The 20,703-nt window shown below is 37.9% G+C and overlaps 1 protein-coding gene across 2 annotated transcripts in view; it reads right to left on the reverse strand.

Moving 5' to 3' along the window:
* Positions 1-1,842: 1,842 nt before the first annotated feature.
* RAB2A (RAB2A, member RAS oncogene family) overlaps positions 1,843-20,703 on the reverse strand; it is a 71,010-nt gene continuing 52,149 nt past the window's right edge. For both annotated transcript variants that reach the window (XM_055126361.1, XM_055126362.1), the window contains exons 7-8: positions 5,159-5,227; positions 1,843-3,162 (exon numbers count right to left, since the gene is read on the reverse strand). In XM_055126361.1, the coding sequence (XP_054982336.1) occupies positions 3,067-3,162; positions 5,159-5,227 (165 nt within the window). In that variant the 3' untranslated portion in view covers positions 1,843-3,066. The remainder of the gene's footprint in view (positions 3,163-5,158; positions 5,228-20,703) is intronic.

Raw genomic sequence — 20,703 nt, forward strand, 5'->3', positions numbered from 1 at the left:
ACAGACAACTATCTTTGTCTGTATAGTCAGTTTCTGTGTATTATTAAACAGGGTCACATTCTTGCATTATTTATCTTTTTATTATTGGGGTTCTGGCCACCCCTGCAGGCTCAGGGGTAGGGCACTGCTAGTGGGGCTCAGGACACTGTGCAGTGCTGGCAGTCAAGTCTCTGGCTCCTCCCTGCAAGGGCTGTGGTCCAGCCCTCTGAAACTACAGCTGTCTTTTAAAATAAAAAAGAAATCTTTGCAATGTCAGGGATTGAACTCAGGGCCCCAAATAAGCTAGGTGTGTGCTGTGTCTCAGCCTGGATTCTTTTAAAGCTCCTATTGTCAAACCTACTGCAACTTCAGATGTGTTCAGATGGGCCTCACGCCCAGTGAGAAGTGAGATGCTTCAAAGTCAAATATATTTCTTTGAGTGACCAACCATATTTTGGTATCACTTACATTCCTACTTTCTTAACTTTTAGAAGGTTAGTAGGGATTATGTTCTTTTTAAAAGGCTATTTAAAACCCAAATAAACTGCATGAACGTTCAGTTCAGCTCCTTTGTACTCTTTAAATCATGTATTTATTATGTATCATTCCTTTAAAAACCTGTTCTCCATTTAGTCTCAAGTTCAGAAGACAGTAATACAACTTGCAGTTTTTTGGTTTCTGGACCACAGCTGGAGATGTTCTGGGCTTACTCCCAACTCTGTGCCCAGGGAGCAAATCTGGGTCGGACGTGTCAAAGGCAAGTGCCATACCTGCTGTACTATTACTCCAGCCCCAGTATAGCCAATTTTATGAAGATTACAACATAGAATATTACATGTCAAGGCACTGAATGTTCTACTTAAATTTTTAGTGCCTAAATTTCTACCAAAACCTACTCAAAGATGCCGTTAATAAATGATCAATGAAAGTTTCAATTACATAATAAAAATCTTATAAACTGGCGTCAGTTTTTCATAATATGGATAATAAAAATGAGTGAAGAGGCACAGGCAGTAATGCTGTTTTGTCCATGGATGAAAAGGGTTCATCATACATGAGTAAGGGTAGGTGAGATTTGTAGAGAAAGTGGTAATTACTATAGAAGCCACTATACTGCTTAAGACATGGCAAATTAAGGTTGCAGTGTATTTGTACTTCAGGGATCCTCAGCTGATACACGATTTCTAAAACAATTAGGGGGAAAGAAAAGAAACGAAACAAAAACTTCTGGAAAAGGTTACAGCAGTTTAGAAATAACATTTCAAAACAAGTCGTTCTCTTCTTTTGCTATACAGCAGAACAAATTCTATTTGTGATAACTTTTTCTACTTATTCACTGTAAGATCAATGAATCTGATATGACCACTTTAAAGAAAAAAATATAGTTCATAATGCATATAATCAGGAAACTGGATTTCTTGCCATCTTCCCCACTGCCCTCCAGGAGCATTATGTCAAACATTTGACTATTTTACACAGTAGCGTTGAGTACTCAGGCAGACAACAAAGATGAGGAAGCCAAGGAAGCTTTGGGAACCAGGAAGCTGAAGTCCATGAGAGTGAGATAAATTTAAAGTCGTTTCATACTTCAAACTTCTTTAGAAAGTTGACCTACAGTTTAAGTGAATTTTTGTGCTGGATGTAGAGTAGAAAATACTTGCTTACATTATAACAAAGAGAAATTCAATATAGTGAAAATATTATCACATTTAGCAAAAAATTTTAAAGGGGGATGGTGTTCAATTCAGACCCTTTAAAAAAAGACATGCTTAAGTAGATGGAAAAGCTGTGGAAGAGGTCTGACTGAAAAAATATTTTAAAATGATGCAGTCTTCATCATAACATGAATAAATCATAATAAAACACTTTTATACATAGAATTTTATTTTGCACTGCTATAACAATTTCATTATAGACCAAGGGAGGAGAAAAAAAAAAGAAAAAGGATAAAACCACAACACTGAGTAAATTACTAGAGCTTTTCTACTTTTTAACAGGATTTTCCATCTGGTAGATTTATTGTCATATTCCCTTCAAAACAGACAAGATGCTTACCATATTTTAAAGATTATAAGTTGCCACTAAAAGAAAAATTTTACAGTCACTGTACATCAAAGTTGAAAAACTGTCCTGCATGAAAAATAGAAATCATGTGAATAAAAGAAAAACGAAACATTATTGTTTAAGGAAGGATTAAAGTCCTCATAATGTGCCATCTAAATGTGGACATTCATTCTTCTTGGAGTCGCTCGGAGGGAGTTCTTGCTTCCACCCTTTCCACTCGTTATACTGTGTTTTCACCTAACAGTATTCATTAAGGCAAACAAATCCTTTTCTGAAGAGGTCTTAAAGAAATTGTGGACAATAGCAAACTTTTGGCATTAAAACAGGTTAATACATACATAGCCTTTAGTAATGTACATTAAGCATAGTTTTCTTGGACTAGTGACAAGAAAAGATGAACATGCTTGCTAACAATGTCAAAAAGTTTAAAATTCAGTGTCCAAGCAATTCCTAACAATGCTTCTGTAGCTTTTAAGCTCTAAACAGTATAGAATTTATGCAAATGCATTAAAGAATCAAGCTTGGCAAATTACACCCAAGCAGGTTATTAAACTATATATACAGAAAGTAAATGATAAATACAGAATTAAAAGAGTCCTTCTGTTTTTCCTTATAGCTTTGAAAATTGACAAACTTTTTGAGGACAGTTCTATAATATTAACATTAGGTAACCACAGGTGTTGGGAAACCTAACTACACAAACCCACTTAAAATACTCAAGATGACTTTGTAGTGTTTAATACAATTCAGTTTGTAGGTAAGGGCACAAGACAACATTTAACAAAAATAATCACGTCAATTGACCTAGAAATCAAATGCAAATAGGTATGAATACAATCTCCAAAATCTGTCTTTTTAAGTGAACATTAACCATTTATTCAAAGTTATACAAGAATTTGAAGGATTAAAGTCTTCTGTGACATAAAGCCATTTCGAATAGTTTCATGTCTCAGTTGAGCAGAGGAGAGGGTGAAAGAATAGGTGAGTGGGCCCCACTTGGGTAGCAAGACAGTAAAAATGGACTCAACAGCAGCCTCCCCCGGCCTGCTGGCCTCCCTGATTGCATGCATGTGTGGCATTAGTAGCAGCGTGCTGAGGGCCAATTTTAATGCCATTTGCCTGAAATGAAAGAGAAAGGATCATAAATATAACTGGACTCAACTAGTGTATTTAAGTTTAAGCAATCCTTAATTCTTACTGACACAATTTCACTGAACAACTCTAAAAGTATATACTGAGCAGATTCTGACAACAATCAAAACATTATCTCTTAGGGGATGTTCTCGCCTTTTAAAATATAACACTGTGGAAACAATTTTGAAAGCAATTCTTTTTCATACCAAGTTCTGGGTAAACAAAATGAACAGTGCCGCTTTTCAAGAAATTCTCATAATGGAGAAACTGTTAAAAGCAATTGTTGCGTGGACTTTTCAAAAGGCCAAATAATGCAAAACCTGTGCTACTCTAACACAACATAAAAATCTTTTCTCTAGACGGTATTTCTGTTCCGTGTTGAATCAGCTGTGTAGGCTAAGGGCATATGAGTGTTCTGTGTCATCAATAATTTCTATGATCCCCAAAGACATGGCAGCTTGCCAAGAACCCACACACAGAGCAGTTCTTTCATTCATCAAACTCACACTTATGTCTTAACCCTCACTCCCTCAAGTGGATTTTACCTAAAAATACAACACTTTGAGAAAAGTAATACAGTAGCTTCAGAAATTAAGCTCTTAAGGAAACTTTACGTCACAGTAAATCTCAGATTTATAGTGCTTGGCAGTTGTTCTGCAACAGTAGTAGCCTTGGGGTTTCTGGCACTAGCTCAGTATTGACAGCAGCTGATGTGGTTTCTTTTCGCTCTTTTGACTCCTCTTTAATAAAAAGCATGCCCTATGGCTCATTGGTTTTGCCCCCTCTGGGCTGGTAGCAACTTCTTGAGGAATCAAGGAGTCAGACTTGGCATTAGGCCAAATAAATCGCACGGCCTGTTGGCTCCTGACAGCACATTACAATCAAAGCCGCACAAGACACAGTAAAGCAGTCAGCTACTATATGAAACCAGACAGAAACAATGAATGTGCCCTTTTAAATAGAGGCCCAATTACTGTTCAATTTATATAGCATTAGTCTCTGAATAGTGTCGCCTTTAAACTACCCCAAGATCTACTACCATATCAGCCCAGAAGGTAATATTTAGAAACTACTATACCAAAATGAGAAAAGTACTTTCCTGAAATCTTACACAAAATATGGTTTGTTTCAGCAAAGAATACTGAGGCGAACAATGAAAAGCCTTCTTTATGTATAAGTCAGAGGACACATGCAATGGCTTCGAACACAACTTCCCCATTGCAACTGGGGGATAAATTAGGGTTTTTCTCTTGTATGCAAAAAAGCATTAACACAGACTAGCAAATATATTATGTACTAGTAAATGTATTTGCACAAGCATTCTGAAATAATGAAGCATAGATTCATAGTGAGAATTTAGGTTACAATGAGCATTTTTGGAAAATATTCTGAGTTATATATGCTTTACAGCTTTGTATTTGATTATCCTAATCAAAACTAACCAAAAAGCAAATCCCTGACCAAAGTCAACTCAAATAATAACATTACAAAAAAATTCGATGCCAACTGCCATTACCAATATTACTGGTTTCATTTACTGAAAATGTACTATGCTTCACTGGGAGTAATTTCCAAATTGGATATTTCTTTCTTTCATATCAAGACAACAGAGAATATTTTACATTAGTAACACAACACATGCATTTACACACTAGAAATTTATTCCCCAAAGCAGATGACACCATATGGATGTGTGAATGAAAGTGGATTTTCTTCTCTCTTTGGGGGATTTAAATTATTTGCATTGCTCACATAAATGGATAGGGTCACTTATTTTTATCCCAGTGATGCTGCACTAGAACACAAACATTTAGCTATCACACAACATAAAACAAATGCTCACTTAGATTATAAGCTAATATATAACCTGTCAAAAGAGATCTATATTAGGAATTTAGGCAATAGAAGATCATGAATGTGATCACTAGTTAAAACTCAATTCTAAACTGATGTCACCCAATAGTATTTATATAAATATTACCTCATTATTAATGTCAAAGACTCCTTCTTGAATTTTTTCATAAATTTCTTTTGCTGTATTAATAAATGCCTGAAATAAAAGGTAGAAAAATTGCTTCAAATTATTTTAAACCTCAACAGAAAACAAATATTACACAAAAGCAGCTCTACAGAATATCAATTATTCAACACAAGAAAAAATCAATGTAATATGCCATATTATAAAGGACAAAAAAAATCACAAATTTCAATAGATGAAGAAAGTATATGATGAAATCTAATCTTTCACAATAAAATCTCCCAAAGTAAGACTAGGAAAGAACCTTCCTCAAACTGATAAATGGAAAAGAAAAACCCAAAGCTAATAAATACCGTACTTACTCAATATAATGATGGAAAGCTTTTCCTCCAAGATCAAGAAGTAGGTGAGGATGCATGCAAATGTTTATTAGCATTTTACGTAGCAGCACTATTTATAATAACCCAAGTAGAAGCAACTGATGAATGAAAACCAAAGTGTAGTATAACCATATAATGGAATGTTACCCAGACAAAAATGGAATAACGTACTACTAGAGTCATACTACAATGCAGGTGAACATTATTCTAAGTAGAAACATTATTCTAAGTAGAAACCACGTACAGAAGAATAGACTCCAATTATATGAAATGTCTGAAATAGGTAAAGTTGTTTCTTTTTGGGGGAAATAAAATAGTTTTAATTAGAAAAATGGAAAGGGAGCCAGAGGGCAGAGAGAACGCGAGGGGGGAGGGGAGGGAAAGGGGGGAAGGGGAGGAAAGGGGGGGAAGGGGAGGGAAGGGAGGGGAAGGAGAAGAGGAGAAGGGGAGAGGAGGGGGGGAGAGAGAGAGAGAGGGAGGAGAGAAACAGAGAGACAAAGAACACATCACAGGTTATGGTAGACTCGGGGACTGTATAGGATGCCGGGGATTGAACCTGGGTTGGTTTCATACAAGGTAAGTGCCCTATCCACTGTACTATCACTCCAGCCTCAGAACAGGCCAATTTTTTTTTTTTCAAGTTCAAAACACATTTTTTTTCCCCCCTCGCCACCAAGTTCATACCTGTTTAAAAGTCCCATAATATGGCGGACGCCACGCTGCTTCTTCCCAGAGGGAAGAAAAACCAAGGAAGAAAGATATTTCCCCGCTTAGCCGGCGTGCAAAAGCTTAGTTCACAGTCTGGAGACATGGCTGCAAGCACTTGCTGGGACCAGAAGTAATATAGCTGGCTCTGGATCTTGGTCGTTCAGCAGCAAAGCGGCCGTGCAAAAGCATGCAGGCCAAAAAAGTGGGGAAGTAAACTGTTGTCTCAGAGAGTGACAATTACTGATAGAGGGTTTTTATTTTTTTTATTGAGGGTTTTTATTTTGATTTTTAGGGAAAGGCAGAAAATGTTCTGGACCTAAATAGTGGTGACAGTTGCACAACTTTGTGAAGGAAATAAAAAACACTGAATTGTTTCCTTTCAAAGGGTCAATTTCATTACATGTGCAGTATGTCTTAAAAGAGAAAATTTGTAACCCTGGAGGCAGGATGGAGTGGAAGGAGAACAGCATACACGAGAAACATGCACACTGACTAGCTCCACTGCATGGAGTTCCATGCTGAGACGTGATTCATTGTGGAGGCACAGTTCCACACATGACCCTTTAGACACAGTGCACTGCTGAACATAAGATGGAAGAAGGAAAGCACCAAAGAATGCTTATAATAAGGAGATAAAAGGCAGTTCAACTTTTATGCTATGTTGAATAAGGTCTTATTATTTGCCAAATGCCACATTGCTAAAATGACAAAAAATTGGTACAAATGAAGCTTCTAAATACAAAAATTAATCCACAAGCCTTCTGTACTTAGGTAAGATATTAAGAGACTTTATACAATTGTGAATGCTATCAAAATTAGCTATAAACTCAGGTTTCAAGTTACTAGATTTGGGAGCGTACAGATCATAGTATTAAAACAATATTGTAAACCAGTTCTCTTCAATTAGCATTCTATGAAATCCATAAAAACAAATTCTTCTACTTTCTACAATTTCAATTTCCTACTAAGAAAACTTACTATTTTCTACTACCACTACCACTACCTTAATTCAAAATCTGAAAAGTAAACAGGGCTCGTGGAGAGGAACAAATCATACCTTTCGTCTTTCTTATATTGGAAACATTTGACTGCTGAACTTGCCACTAGAGCTTTTGTTTCCTAATTAACAGGACTGATATGTTTTCACCTTTAAAGGCCTTACAGCTCCCCAGAGTAATCAATCTACTGCAGCTCAATTACTGCACCAAGAACACACCAGTCAGTGAAGGAGACGTGACCGACTACAGCAGCAGCACAGAGATATGAATATGCATAAAGTCTAAGTGGTTGATCGAATCATCAGAGAGGGTCATGAGAATTTGCAGCAAAATAATGAGAAGAATTAATCATTGTAGATTCACAAGGCACTTAGAAAGCGAGTTCGCTTTTCATGTGTGTGCAGGAGTTAAAGTGAAGGAGAAATTGGTTTTCAGCCAACTGTGAACTTAATCACATACCTCAAAATTGAAGTTATGCTTATAAAAAAGGAAAAACTTAACTTCATTTCTCGTAACATGTCAATTATTATGAAATCAGAGTAACTAAATACACAAAGAGATTAGTTAATTCACAGCATTGGAATTCCTTATAAAGACATCCATGCATGCATATTTTACTGGAACATTAGAACAACAAGGTCCTATAAATTAGAATCATACAAACATTTGTATTGTGAAAGTTATTAAAGATGCCTATTTATGTAGACTTTGTTGATGAATCACTTTTAAAAATAGCTTAAGAAAGTTAAAATTATATGTCATTTTTCTTCACTACTAAATTTATTTCCAAAATACTCATTATTTTATCAAGCACCAAGTATACAAAAGTTATTGATTCCAGCCGTGGAGCTAGTGCAGGAGTCAGGGCCATGAGCCCGCCTTGTGCAGGAACTTGAGTTCAGTCCTCAGTGCCAAAAGAGCCTCCATGGGCCTGCTTGGCTAAGTCACTGGAGCGGCCCTTGGTCCTTGAGCACTGCTTGGGGGTCACGCCATGCAACCTTCCCTAAAATCTGGTATGTAGAAATTCCATTTATACAATATTGTCTGTTATATATACTATTTTGTATATAATAACAATGCTATGTTATTTTATTACGCTTTTTAACCCAATAGATTTGTCCTGTATTTGAGGGGAGCGTGGCAACACTGCTCAGTGGTAGAGCACCTACACCCGCAAGCCACAAGAATTTGATTTCCAAAACCTCTCTGTATCCTTTGCACAACAAAAACTGTGTGATCTCGGGCACAGTGCACCAATTTGTGGACAAGCACCACACCAAGTGGTGTACAACCAAGGACATGAGCAACAATAAAGGGAAGGAAGGAGGGGGGGAAAAAAGGATGTATTTTACACCTGAAGGACATGTAATTAATCTCATTACAACTAATAGTTATATATATTCTCTTATGATTCCCATCATCTCAATGACAGTCTTTGGATAATGTATATTGACTTATCATCCAACTCTCTAATTATATAATCAAGGCACTGAAATAATATATCTTTATATTCAGCATATTATAGATGGCATACAGGGCTGAGAATGTAGCTCAATGGTATGGTGTATTTTTCCCGTGTGTGAAGCCCAACACATCGCCAGCACCACCTCTAGGCCCCTGAGCTGTGGTAGGAGTGATCACTGAGCAAAATGTCAGGAGTAAGCCCTGAGCATCACTGGGTATGACCCCAAAACCAACCAAACAAATACAAAATAAATGTTTGAGATACTTTCATTACATTTTTTTTTTCTTTTTGGGTCATACCCGGCAATGCTCAGGGGTTACTCCTGGCTCTGCACTCAGGAATCACCCCTGGCAGTGCTCAGGGGACCATATGGAATGCTGGGTATTGAACCCGGGTCGGCCGCGTGCAAGGCAAACGCCCTACCCGCTATGCTATCGCTCCAGCCCTCATTACATTAAGTTTTGATACACTTTGAATACTAATTTCCTTATTATCAGAAAGATAAAGAGCCAGAGAAACAGTACTGGGTAGGGCGCGTGTCTTGCTGCAGCCGACTGGGGTTTGATCCCTGGCATTCCATATGGTTCTGAGCACCACTAGGAGTGATACCTGAGTGCAGAGTTAAGGAGTAACCCCTGAGCATTGCTGGGTGTGGCCCCAAAACCCAAACAAGTCAAAGTGTTAGTATGCTTCCAGAAAATTCTGAGCACCTGTTTGAGACACAAGTTAAAATTAACAAGCAAGGAACAATGACACAAGAATCAGAGGAACATATTTTGTATGTGGGGATCCGGGTCTGAACCCCAACAATTGCCAGAGCAGCTCCGGAGCCTACTGACCTAGCCAACTGGGGTTGGCCTGGAGGTTCCTACACCCGAGGACAAAAACCGCACTGCACCCTCAGGCTCCGGCCTCAAGCCACTTGGCCAGCTGGCTGAGGATCACCGTGAGTGACACTCCAATCCTCTGAGCACTGCTTGGGAGTCTCCCCAAAAAGCATGAACACTGTAATACACATTTCAAATATGAATAACAACAAATGGGCTGATAGAATAGGAAAACTGCTGACAGATGTCAAGGATGTTCGTTTATTAGCACTGTGAATCAAAACAATGTCTGAGCAGAGCCATGATTATGAAGTATAAATAGCTCTCCTTGCAGTCAACTTAATTTGGTGAGCCTCTTGTTTTCCCCTGCAGTGTTGCATTCCAGTATCAGAAACTTGACCCTCTCTTCATTTCATCATTAGCTCTCTCCTTTTGCCCTACTTTGATTAATTGCTATGTTCAGTCCTTTTCCTTCATTAGCCATTAATTGCCTTCCACCTCACACACTGATCTTTCAACCATCGGCAGGGCAGACATTATCTGAGTGGTTCTGGTAACAATGAAAACCTTAGAAAAAAATCAGGGACTTTGATAGCACACATTAAACGTAATTACAAAGAACAGTGACTGATTATAATTCAAATAAATATTTACCCAACACATAAAGTGATGTGTGGCCCACTCACTGACATGTCTCCAAATGCATTTATTAAATCACTACCCCAGCACTTCTCTAAGTACCATAAAAGATACTAGGTGAAGGAGGGGAAGGAGGGTAGAGTTCCTATTGTTGCCTGACCAGGCAACTGAAAACCAGGAAAATTCTCCCTGACCAGGAAGAATTTAAGCACAGGGGCTGAAGTCTTTGTGGAAGATGCAGGAAAGAGAAACATTTTGCACTGAATGAGGGGCAGTTCTTGACTAGGCAGTTTTAGTTGAAGATAGTGGACTATGTGGTTAAGAGTATTCCCAGTAAAGAGAACAGGAGAACACAGGGGTAATATGTTTTAAAATTATAGTTTAACAAATTTTAAGGAGAACATGGAAAATATTTTATGAGAGTAACATTTATGTCATTTCCTTGTGTAACATGCTGCCACCTGGTGGCAAGATACAAACCACAGCATGTGTTGTGTAGGTAAGAATCCAAAGTAACAAGTCACATTATCTTAGTTTTACTTAAGACATTCTGAACAGATGTTACAGAGAAAAGTTTCCTGCAAAGTAAGTGATGCTTTAAGTTTTTTTCTCTTAACACTTGGATACATGAGCAACCTAAGACTGAAGTCTGACTGTCTTCTCAATTGCTCCTCTTCGTGATGGTCATCCCCAACCAGAAAGTCTCTGTGTGCCTAAGCTAAAATAACCTTTATCTTTTAAGTTCTTACAGACCAGTCATGATGGTAAGTGATTCAGAAAGGGTTTAATGATATCTGAAGATAAACTCAATATACATATATAAAAACAAGTAAATTCATTTTCAAAAATAATTTCTGATGAAGTTAGATAATTTGCCGAAGTTAGAACAGGGGTTCCTAAACTTGTTTGGCCTATCTCCTTCTTTTTCGGGGGTGAGAAATCACACCCGGCAATGCTCAGGGGTTACTCCTGGCTCTGCAATCAGGAATTACTACTGGAGGTGCTTGGGAGACCTTAGGGGGTGCTGGGTATCGAACCCAGGTCTGCTATGTGCAGAAAAATGCCCTACCTGCGCTAACTATCACTCTGCATCTCTTCCCTCTTTTGAGGAAAAAACCCCAAAATAAAACTTAGTGCCGCCCAAGAAATCCACTGTCAGCGAACAAACAGAAAGTGCCCTCCAATTGCACACTAGGTTTCTACAGTCCCCCCTGGACTGTTCCAGTGCTCCACAGGGGGCTACATTATGCACTCTGGGAAACACTGAACCAGAATTTAAGAACCTGAGGGCCACACCCAAATCTCAGCTTTTGGTAGAAGAAGGTAGGAAGTAGAGCCAGTCCTGTGAGGAAGAACTGTTTTCTCCTCTTGGCTCACCCTACAGCATTACCAATCCTAAAACCGTATGCTTTACTTCTATGCGGTTTCCCGTTTTTCATAAAGAAGGCCACAACCAGTAATGGTAAGATTATGCAACCACAGGCAAGGGAAGTGCCTTATCTCCTGGAGGGCCACTCTTAAATCTATTAATTTATAATAACTCTCATTCCATAGCTATAATTGAGCTGCAAAAGGAATAACTTGCTCAAGACATTGAACAACTATGGCTGAAGCAGGACTGGAATCCAAATTCTGTTCACCGCATTTATCTTTATTAGGATCATTTATTTTCATACAAAATTCGTGGACTGGAGCGAAAGCACAGTGGATAGGACATATGCCTTGCACGCGGCTAACCCAGGTTCGATTCCTCCGTCCCTCTCAGAGAATGTAGCAAGCTACTGAGAGTATCCCACCAGCATGACAGAATCTTGCAAGCTACATGTGGCGTATTTGATACGCCAAAAACAGTAACAAGTCTCACAATAGAGCTCACAATAGAGACATTACTGGTGCCCGCTCGAGCAAATTGATGAACAATGGGATGACAGTGCTACAGTGTCAGTGCTACACAATCCATAGGAATTCTCAGTTTGTACTGCAGTTAAAAACTGAACATCGGGCCGGAGCGATAGCATAGCGGGTAGGGCGTTTGCTTTGCACGCGGCTGACCTGGGTTCGATCCCCGGCATCCCATATGGTCCCCCAAGCACCGCCAGGAGTAATTCCTGAGTGCAAAAAAGCAAAAACAAACAAACAAACAAACAAACAAACAAAAAAAACTCTGAACATCAAAAACACAACTTCTCACATCTTTAACAAGTTTCTAGCTCGTATTTATTTTATCTTTTTTTTTTCTTTTGGGGTCACACCCAGCGATGCTCAGGGGTTACTCCTGGCTTTGCACTCAGGAATTACTCCTGGCGGTGCTTGGGGGACCATATGGAATGCTGGGGATCGAACCCGGGTCGGCCGTGTGCAAGGCAAATGCCCTACCCACTGTGCTATCACTCCGGCCCTCGTATTTATTTTAGAATTCTACGATTCTTTATAGAAGACGGCATTTTATGATTATTTACATCCTTTTATGAAAACAATTATCACCTATCAGTGTTTACTGGGAAGGTGGTGGCCAAAATCAGTGTTTCTCAACTGGGGGCCTGGATAAAACTGTGTAAATGGAGAACCACAACTCAAGATTAGCAAGATTAGGGGGTCAACTGGTAGGATAGAGGGGTAACAGAAAGGAAACAAGGTTGGAATGGGACCATGTTGGAAAATGGGTGACAAAGAATGGTCTAAACAAATCCCGATCAATCTGTTGGAAATAAAGGGAATGGGGAGAAACTAGAAATATTATATTAGAAAACTAGTGGGATACCTCAGTATTTAGAAACTTTTCATTACTTTTTGTCAGCAATGATAGAAACTGATTCAGTTCTTTGATTCAACATTTATAAAGTACTTGATTTACATTTATATTGCACTGAGGACACTCAGGTAAACACGGATGCTTTAAACCTCGACAATGTGAAAGTATAGGACATGTAAACCCCAAACAGGAACACAGTATGAAAACTTTCACAAGAGTTATTTAGAGGGTATGGTAGCATGATGTCTTCTGAGCGTAAAATAATGCTCTGGAAAAAGTTCTTTGAATGCAAAAGGCTATGCTCCCAAGTTATTTATTAGGAAAACTAAGGAGAAGATGGAGGAAAGAACATTCTAGACAGACAAGAGGCAGATTTTAAGATCAGATCAGTTATGCTGCAAGTTGGGGACGAGCAGACAGGTGAGATGAGGCTAGACAAACAGTCCAACAGACATCAAAGAACCATGACAGAAAATACATGGAGGGGCAAGATCAGAAGGTAATTTACAGGAGGGATTTTTAAGAGTAAGATTGGCAATAGGGCAGTAAGAGATGAAGACCTGACAAATTAAAACTCTGGAAACCAGAATGAAAAGCAAAACTCAAACTTAGCATCTGACTTGATAAACAATAGGTATAGAGTTTAAGGTACAAGTTCTAAAAACTGAAAACAAAGTACTGTGTAGACTGAAAAGATTTCTAGGATGTAACAAAGAGTGTATGAGCTACAGAATTATTATATCATAACAGATGGTGATTTACATAAATGCAAACCTAATATGAACACACTATGACTGAGTGTATGTGTGTGATATGCAAATATTAGTTAGTCTGGTTAAGAAGTAGAGAAAATGGACATAACTTTGAAAATTTGTTTGATCTAAAATCATCTCTGAAATTCACTAATGTGGCGACCAAATAAGGGATACTGAAATTGATATGAGTCTGCGAAGTCTTCCACTGTGTGTCACAGTAATGAATATGCATTCAACTGAACTCTTTTTCACGAGGTGCTTCCAGATAGCTATGGTCAGGTCAGATCACCAGTGAGAAGTTGTGTGTTAGGCCTGTGCACCTATAACCTTGACATTCAGAACAGGGGTAAGTGAGCAGCAAAACAAAGTCTTCAGTTTACAGTCATATTTATTTCAGCAATAGAGAACTATTTGTTGTACTACTTACTCAACAGTTCGGGAGAGCTACGAAGTCCCTTCAAGGCATATTAAAATCTATATTTCCAAGTAATAAGATAGGATACGATTACCTCTTGGTAACTAAACGTTATGATATTAAATCCCTTATGTTCCCCAGACATAAAAGTCCAACTATCTGGTCAGTATATGACCCATATGGTTACTGCAATGGGTCCTAAGATGAGTTTGATGTATATTTCAGGTACCACTTTGGTTTGTATCTTGTTTTATCTTTTTGTTGTAATCTTTAGAAGCTAAACCAGGTATTTCCAGTTCTGAATTTTTGGGTATTTTTTTGTGGTTTGTTTTGTTTGGGGGTCACACCTGGCAATGTTTAGGAGTTACTATTTATACATCTTTTCGGTTTTACATAAATTTACAGTCTTAAGTAAAAAAAAAAAAGAACATGAGAAAAAATTACAACTGGCTAAGGAGATCGAGGAACATACTTGACAAAGTGACAAGTGTTTGGTAAATGACAAATTTAATCATTTAAACTGTAATGACCTTTAAGACCCAAAGAGAATATAATACTGTGTTTTGGGAATTACATGTCTGAGAACATAACATTTAATTTAGAGGAAAAATACAGGGATATACACAGCAAAATAATTATATATACATAAAAGTCTTTGGGTATTTTCAAATCTTCAAAATGATAGCAGGAGGCTTTTGGAAAACTCCATAAGGCTCTATATAAAGCTCCATAATCTACCAAAATCTTTGCTATTGGGTCTAAAAAAGGACTTTTCAACTTACTAAGATCTTAATGCTCTTAATTCAAATGTAGAGCCTATCTGTCTAATTTTTCAAGAATCTCACAGGCTTAAGAATTTAGAGAGCAAAGAAGGTTTTGAGCAGAATTCCACTCGAAATGCTAACAAGTGGGACTACATCATAACCTGGTTAAAGAAAGACCTGAGAAAGAGGAGGACAGAAGTAAATAACTGTCCAAAATTTGTTATCTACTATCTGGAGAAGAAAGATGTCGGGGATGATGCAGAGGTGAACAGACAGTCTGTATCTTCAAGGAATACAAAGTTCCTTATGGTGGATGGAAGTGAAAAGCAAGTACCACAATAGAGTGAACAGACACCCTTGCACAGGGCAATATCACAAGGAAAGCAGTGAAATGAGCACACCAATTGAGACTGTCTGTGCACATGTGTGATGGCTGCTTCTGGAAGGCAGGAGGTGTTTTTTTGTGTCATGGCATTCTAAACAACTGGATCCTCAGAAAATCTGTTAGAAAAAAAAGGTCATTTCCAGTGAGAGAACACTGTGAATGTGCAGCGGAGGGTATCAGCCAGCTAATAAAATGAATGTAATATGAAGAACACAGTGGTGAGGGGTTGATATATATAGACATGCCAAACTAAGGCATTTGATTCTAGAGCTGTGTGGAAACACTAGATGATTGAATGAAACTGGATAGTGATGCTCAATTTCTACTTTTTTGATTTTGTTTCTTGCACCATACCTGGCAGTACTCAGGGCTGACTCTTGGCTGTGAGCACGGGATCACTCAAGGCAGGAATCATTCAAACACAGTGATCATTCAAGATCACTAAAGGGGAACATATGGGAAGCCAGGGACCGAATCTGGGTCGGCCACATGCAAGGGAAGAGTCTTACCCACTGTACTCTCTCTTTGGTCCCATAGTCATTTATTTAAATGACCTTTCAACATGGAAATAAGCCCATAAAAAGTCTGGGTAATTACAGAGAGGAATAAAAGGATCAAATATTACTGTGGAGTTAAGGAGGAAGAAGGCTTAATAAAAAGTTGCCATATATATATGTGTGTGTGTGTATATATATATATATATATACACATATATATGACAACAGAAAATCAAGGCTGTTCATTTTAAGGACAGAGAAATGGTAAGTGAAGCAACTAGAAAGTTCAGAGCTACCTTGGCGATCTGAAAAATATGAATAAATGCAGACAGATCTTAATAGAAAGTAGAATATATCCAAGAAAACTGAGAATGACAGGTTTTTTTTTTTAACAATGGATAAAACTTGACTTACTATATGGTGAGAGCCAAAAAATTTTGCCGAAAGGAGAGTCTAAAGGTGAATGATTTGAAGGCAAACAACTGAAATAATGGGTTAGAATAGTACTCTGCCAGGTTCTTCTGTTATTAGGTGATAGGGATGACAAAACTCATTGTTGAATTTATAGCCTACGTGTCTCAGAAAGTGAGTCCAGGACTCACTCTGATGTTATTGAGAACTGCTTCCAAATGTAAAATATCAAACCACATGCTCAAGGCCTAGCAAATCAGTATATCCTTTAACAGGATTCCTAGGTGATTTGTATACATCTTAGTGTTTGAAGAAGGGTGACTTTAATTATAATTCAGAGAATCCTTTACGGTCCAGGGCTGGCTCAATGATAAAGCACCTGTCTTGCAGGCACGAGATGGCCTTGGCACCACCTTACATATGAAGCATGATCCTGGCACCACAGCTGTTTGTGAACCCCAGGGCCACAATGTGTATGGTCTCCAGCACACTGCCAACAACTGAATGTAAGCACACAACTCAACGCGTTAAGAACACAACACCAAGGGTATGGCTCCTGGTCATACCATAATCAAATGAACAAAGTGTGCTAAAACTACAACCAAGTATGTGCAATCTCAGGACACTGCAGGAACAGAGGGAAGGGAAGGGGGGAAAAAAACAAAACAAAACCCAAAACCTATTGTGGGCTTAATAACAGCATCTAGAACCTCTTGTAAAATCAATGTTATCATGAAGAATAGCAAAGTAAGATACAGCAATCATTAAGATACTAAGCATCTACTGCCCCAGCTCCATTTCATGGGAAGAGTAGGAAGGCCAACTTGTGCTTAGAACCCCCTGAATTATTAAAAAAAAAGTTAAGTTTCTTAATAGCGGTTTTCAGAGAAACTAGCACATAGTGATGAATTCTGATTTTCTAAAAGGTAAAAGGTGGGTATACTGTCTCCTCCTAAGCTCATCTGACCATGGAATCCTATGCAGGTATGATCATTTTAATTAAAGCTCCTAGAGGTGGAAAGAATAGTTATCTTTGCCCCTTTACTATGTTACACAATATAAAATGGAATAGATGGGGAGCTAAAATATCTAGTCTTCAGGGGTTGGAGGAATAATACAGCAGGTAGGGCACTTGCCTTGCATGCACTTGAGCTGGGTTTGATGCCCAGCATCCCACATGGTTCCCCAAACCCTTCCAGGAGTAGTTCCTGAGTACATATTGGCAGGAGTAATCCCTTTGCACTGTAGGGTGTGGTCCCCAAACAAAAACAGAACAAAACAACCTGGTTTTCAGTTTTCTGAAAAAGATGATAAAGAATGTAAAGTAACTTTGAGAATGTGCTACTTAAGAATAGGATAATGTTACTGTTTCAGGTACTTGGCCTATTTTAATCATTTGAAAAATGCTTCAAAAACAAATTTCCCACTTATGAGAATGTTGACACCCTTGTGTGCAAATGTGATAACTAAATTCTAATGACAAGAGGTTTCTTGTAAAGTTCATACTAATTCCTTAGTTTGAAAATGACAGATCAAAGAGGCTGTTATCTTTCTTAGAACCTGTAGAGTATGACACTTAATGTGAAACAAGTGCTAGTCATCATGCAAGTGTGATTTCTGGATGTCCTTTATGATGTTCAAACCTCAACTGAAAGTGAAAGAAAATAATATTTAAAAAATATACTTCCGGTCACATAAAAGATTACTTTATCAGCAGCAAAATCTTCAGAAAAAAAAAAAGCCATCAACCGGAGGTAACAAAAGTTTAAACCTTACTCTCTAATATAAATACTCTGCATACTCAATTACTTACTTAGTAACTTAGTAAATGAATTTACTCTGCATACTTAGTAACTTAATAAATGAATTACAAATAAATATATGGTTCCTCCTCTATGCTGTGTACCTAAGGAACCATATATTTACATATATATGTAAAAGCAATTAGAGGCCACCCCCAAAACCTCCATCCCTCTGAGAGAGCCCGGCAAGCTACCAAGAGTATCCCGCTCGCATGGCAGAGCCTGGCAAGCTACCCGTGGTGTACTCGATACGCCAAAAATAGTAACAATGATGGTGCTCATTCCCCGACCCTGGAAGAGCCCTGATGCACCATCAGGCTACACTAGCACACGACAGGGATGAATGGAGACGTTACTGGCGCCCGCTTGAGCAAATCGATGAGCAATGGGATGACCGTGATACAGTGATATGTACTACCCAAATTTTATATTTAATAAATGAGATTTTGTCTCCTATTATCACAGAAATACCATACAGACAACAATGTTCTGTTTGAATTTTGCTCTTTGATTTTGTTAACAGTCAGGAGATGAACTTTGAGGCATAGTTCTATTACCTTTATAGATATAGATATTATTTCCTCAGTGAAAAACAAAAAAGATAAATAAAAACAGCATATTCGAAACCATCCTAAATTGTATAAAACTGATTAAGATGTATATTGTATGTGCATGGAATTCCTTTATCAATTATATACAAAAGCATCTTATGCTATGTGCTGGGGTATGGGTATTGGCAAAAGATATGCAACCTTCTGTTAAAAAAAAACCAAAAACCTAGAAATTCCTGATTCTTAAATAAGGTAACAGAACTATGTAACCTTATAACTTACTAATAACATATGACAGAGCTTAGAATTTGAATATAGTACCCAAATATTATGCTAATACAGAGAGCTTTTATATTAACAATTTTTACCCGCATGTATGTTTTCGTGCCTAAAAATAAATGTGTATGGATTAATGTAATATATGATTTTATAATATAAACTATCTTCTAATAGTAGATCTTGCCTAAGAAATTATTGTTTCCTAAATACTATCAAGCCTAGGCAGTTTAAGATATGATTTTCATGTTCTTCCAAATAATTTTCAAGTATAAAAAACTGAAGTTTATAGAACTTGCCTAAAATTCTTATGGGGGAAAATAAAGAGGAAAAGCAGCTTCATGGGGATCCCAGAATTGGCAGCATAACTTCAGGTAAAGGCTGAAAAGTTGGGCACATCAGAAGCTGTAATCATAGGAAACTATAAATCTCAAAATATTCTAAGTAGTCAGAGTGGAGCTGAATGATGGTGTTTAGTGGGTAATAAAAATGGAAAGGTTTAGAAATGGTTTAAAAGAATGGTTTAGAAAAAAAAAAAGAACTTGGGTCCTCGTGTTAACATCTTAAGGGAGATGTTGAAACAGTTGAGGATACTCATGACAAATTTCATAGGTCAGAGACAATCCACAAAATATAAGTGATTCCATTTTATAATTAGTTTTCAGTCTTTATTCACCCCAAATTGTCATTATATTGTCATCAAAGATCAAAATAATCATCATCTTATCTACAAGTAAAAGAATAAAGAGGATTTATGCTTTATTGTGATCTGCAGATGTTTCACTTCATGAAGTATAATCTTATACTAGCTCAGGTTTTCTCAACTTCAATATCACATCATTTTAACCAAGTAACTGTTATGGGGAACCATCCTGCACATTTTTCTCTAATACCTGAACAGATCCTTTCAGATGCAATCATTAGAATGAGTAAATTAGTAGATCCACAGACTAATCATAAATCTTTTTCTGTAACAACTCAAATAATGTTGAAAATATGGCATTATCTACCCAGCAAACAATCTCTTACAGGGAACTATGAGAATGAAACTTTAGTTCCTACCTGTATTACCTTAATTAGGTCTCAGTTAAATATAAAAAGACCACCAGAGAATAGCAAAATTAAATAGATATAACTCTAACCAGAAAGAAATGATCAATATACTAGTTAGGCTTAACATTAGTGAACAATCATAGTTTAAAATTTCTATAGAAGATACTGTAGTTGGGTGGTCCATATCCAAGATACTGGCACTCATTCTTTCAATGTAATTATAGTAACCTTTAAAATATATGTACATATGTATGGGGAGCTGGAGAGATAGCACAGCGGGTAGGGCGTTTGCCTTGCACGCGGCCGACCCGGGTTCGATTCCCAGCATCCCATATGGTCCCCTGAGCACCGCCAGGGATAATTCCTGAGTGTAGAGCCAGGAATAACCCCTGTGCATCGCCGGGTGTGACCCAAAAAGAAAAAAATATATATATATATGTACATTTACATAGTTTTTTTTTTTCTTTTTGGGTCACACCCGGCGATGCATAGGGGTTATTCTTGGCTCTGCACTCAGGAATTACCCCTGGCAGTGCTCAGGGGACCATATGGGATGCTGGGAATCGAACGCGGGTCGGCCGCGTGCAAGGCAAACGCCCTACCCGCTGTGCTATTGCTCCAGTCCTCCATTTACATATAGTTTAAAGGCGTTTATGAGTTTTTTAAACATAGGCTTCCCCATTTCTTTATACATGAGAGTCAAGAATCAGCTAGGAAGCAATTTTCAATATATTATATAAAATGCGATAATGAACTTCTGTGAACAGCTCACACCACCAACATTCTCAACTGATGGCTAGGATTCATGTTTGGGGTAGTAGCTACCCTCTCTTTTTTGTTTGTTCTTTGGGTCCAGACAGCTGTACTCCG

Source organism: Sorex araneus, chromosome 2 (assembly GCF_027595985.1).
Source record: "Sorex araneus isolate mSorAra2 chromosome 2, mSorAra2.pri, whole genome shotgun sequence".
In the NCBI taxonomy this organism is placed as follows: Eukaryota; Metazoa; Chordata; class Mammalia; order Eulipotyphla; family Soricidae; genus Sorex; species Sorex araneus.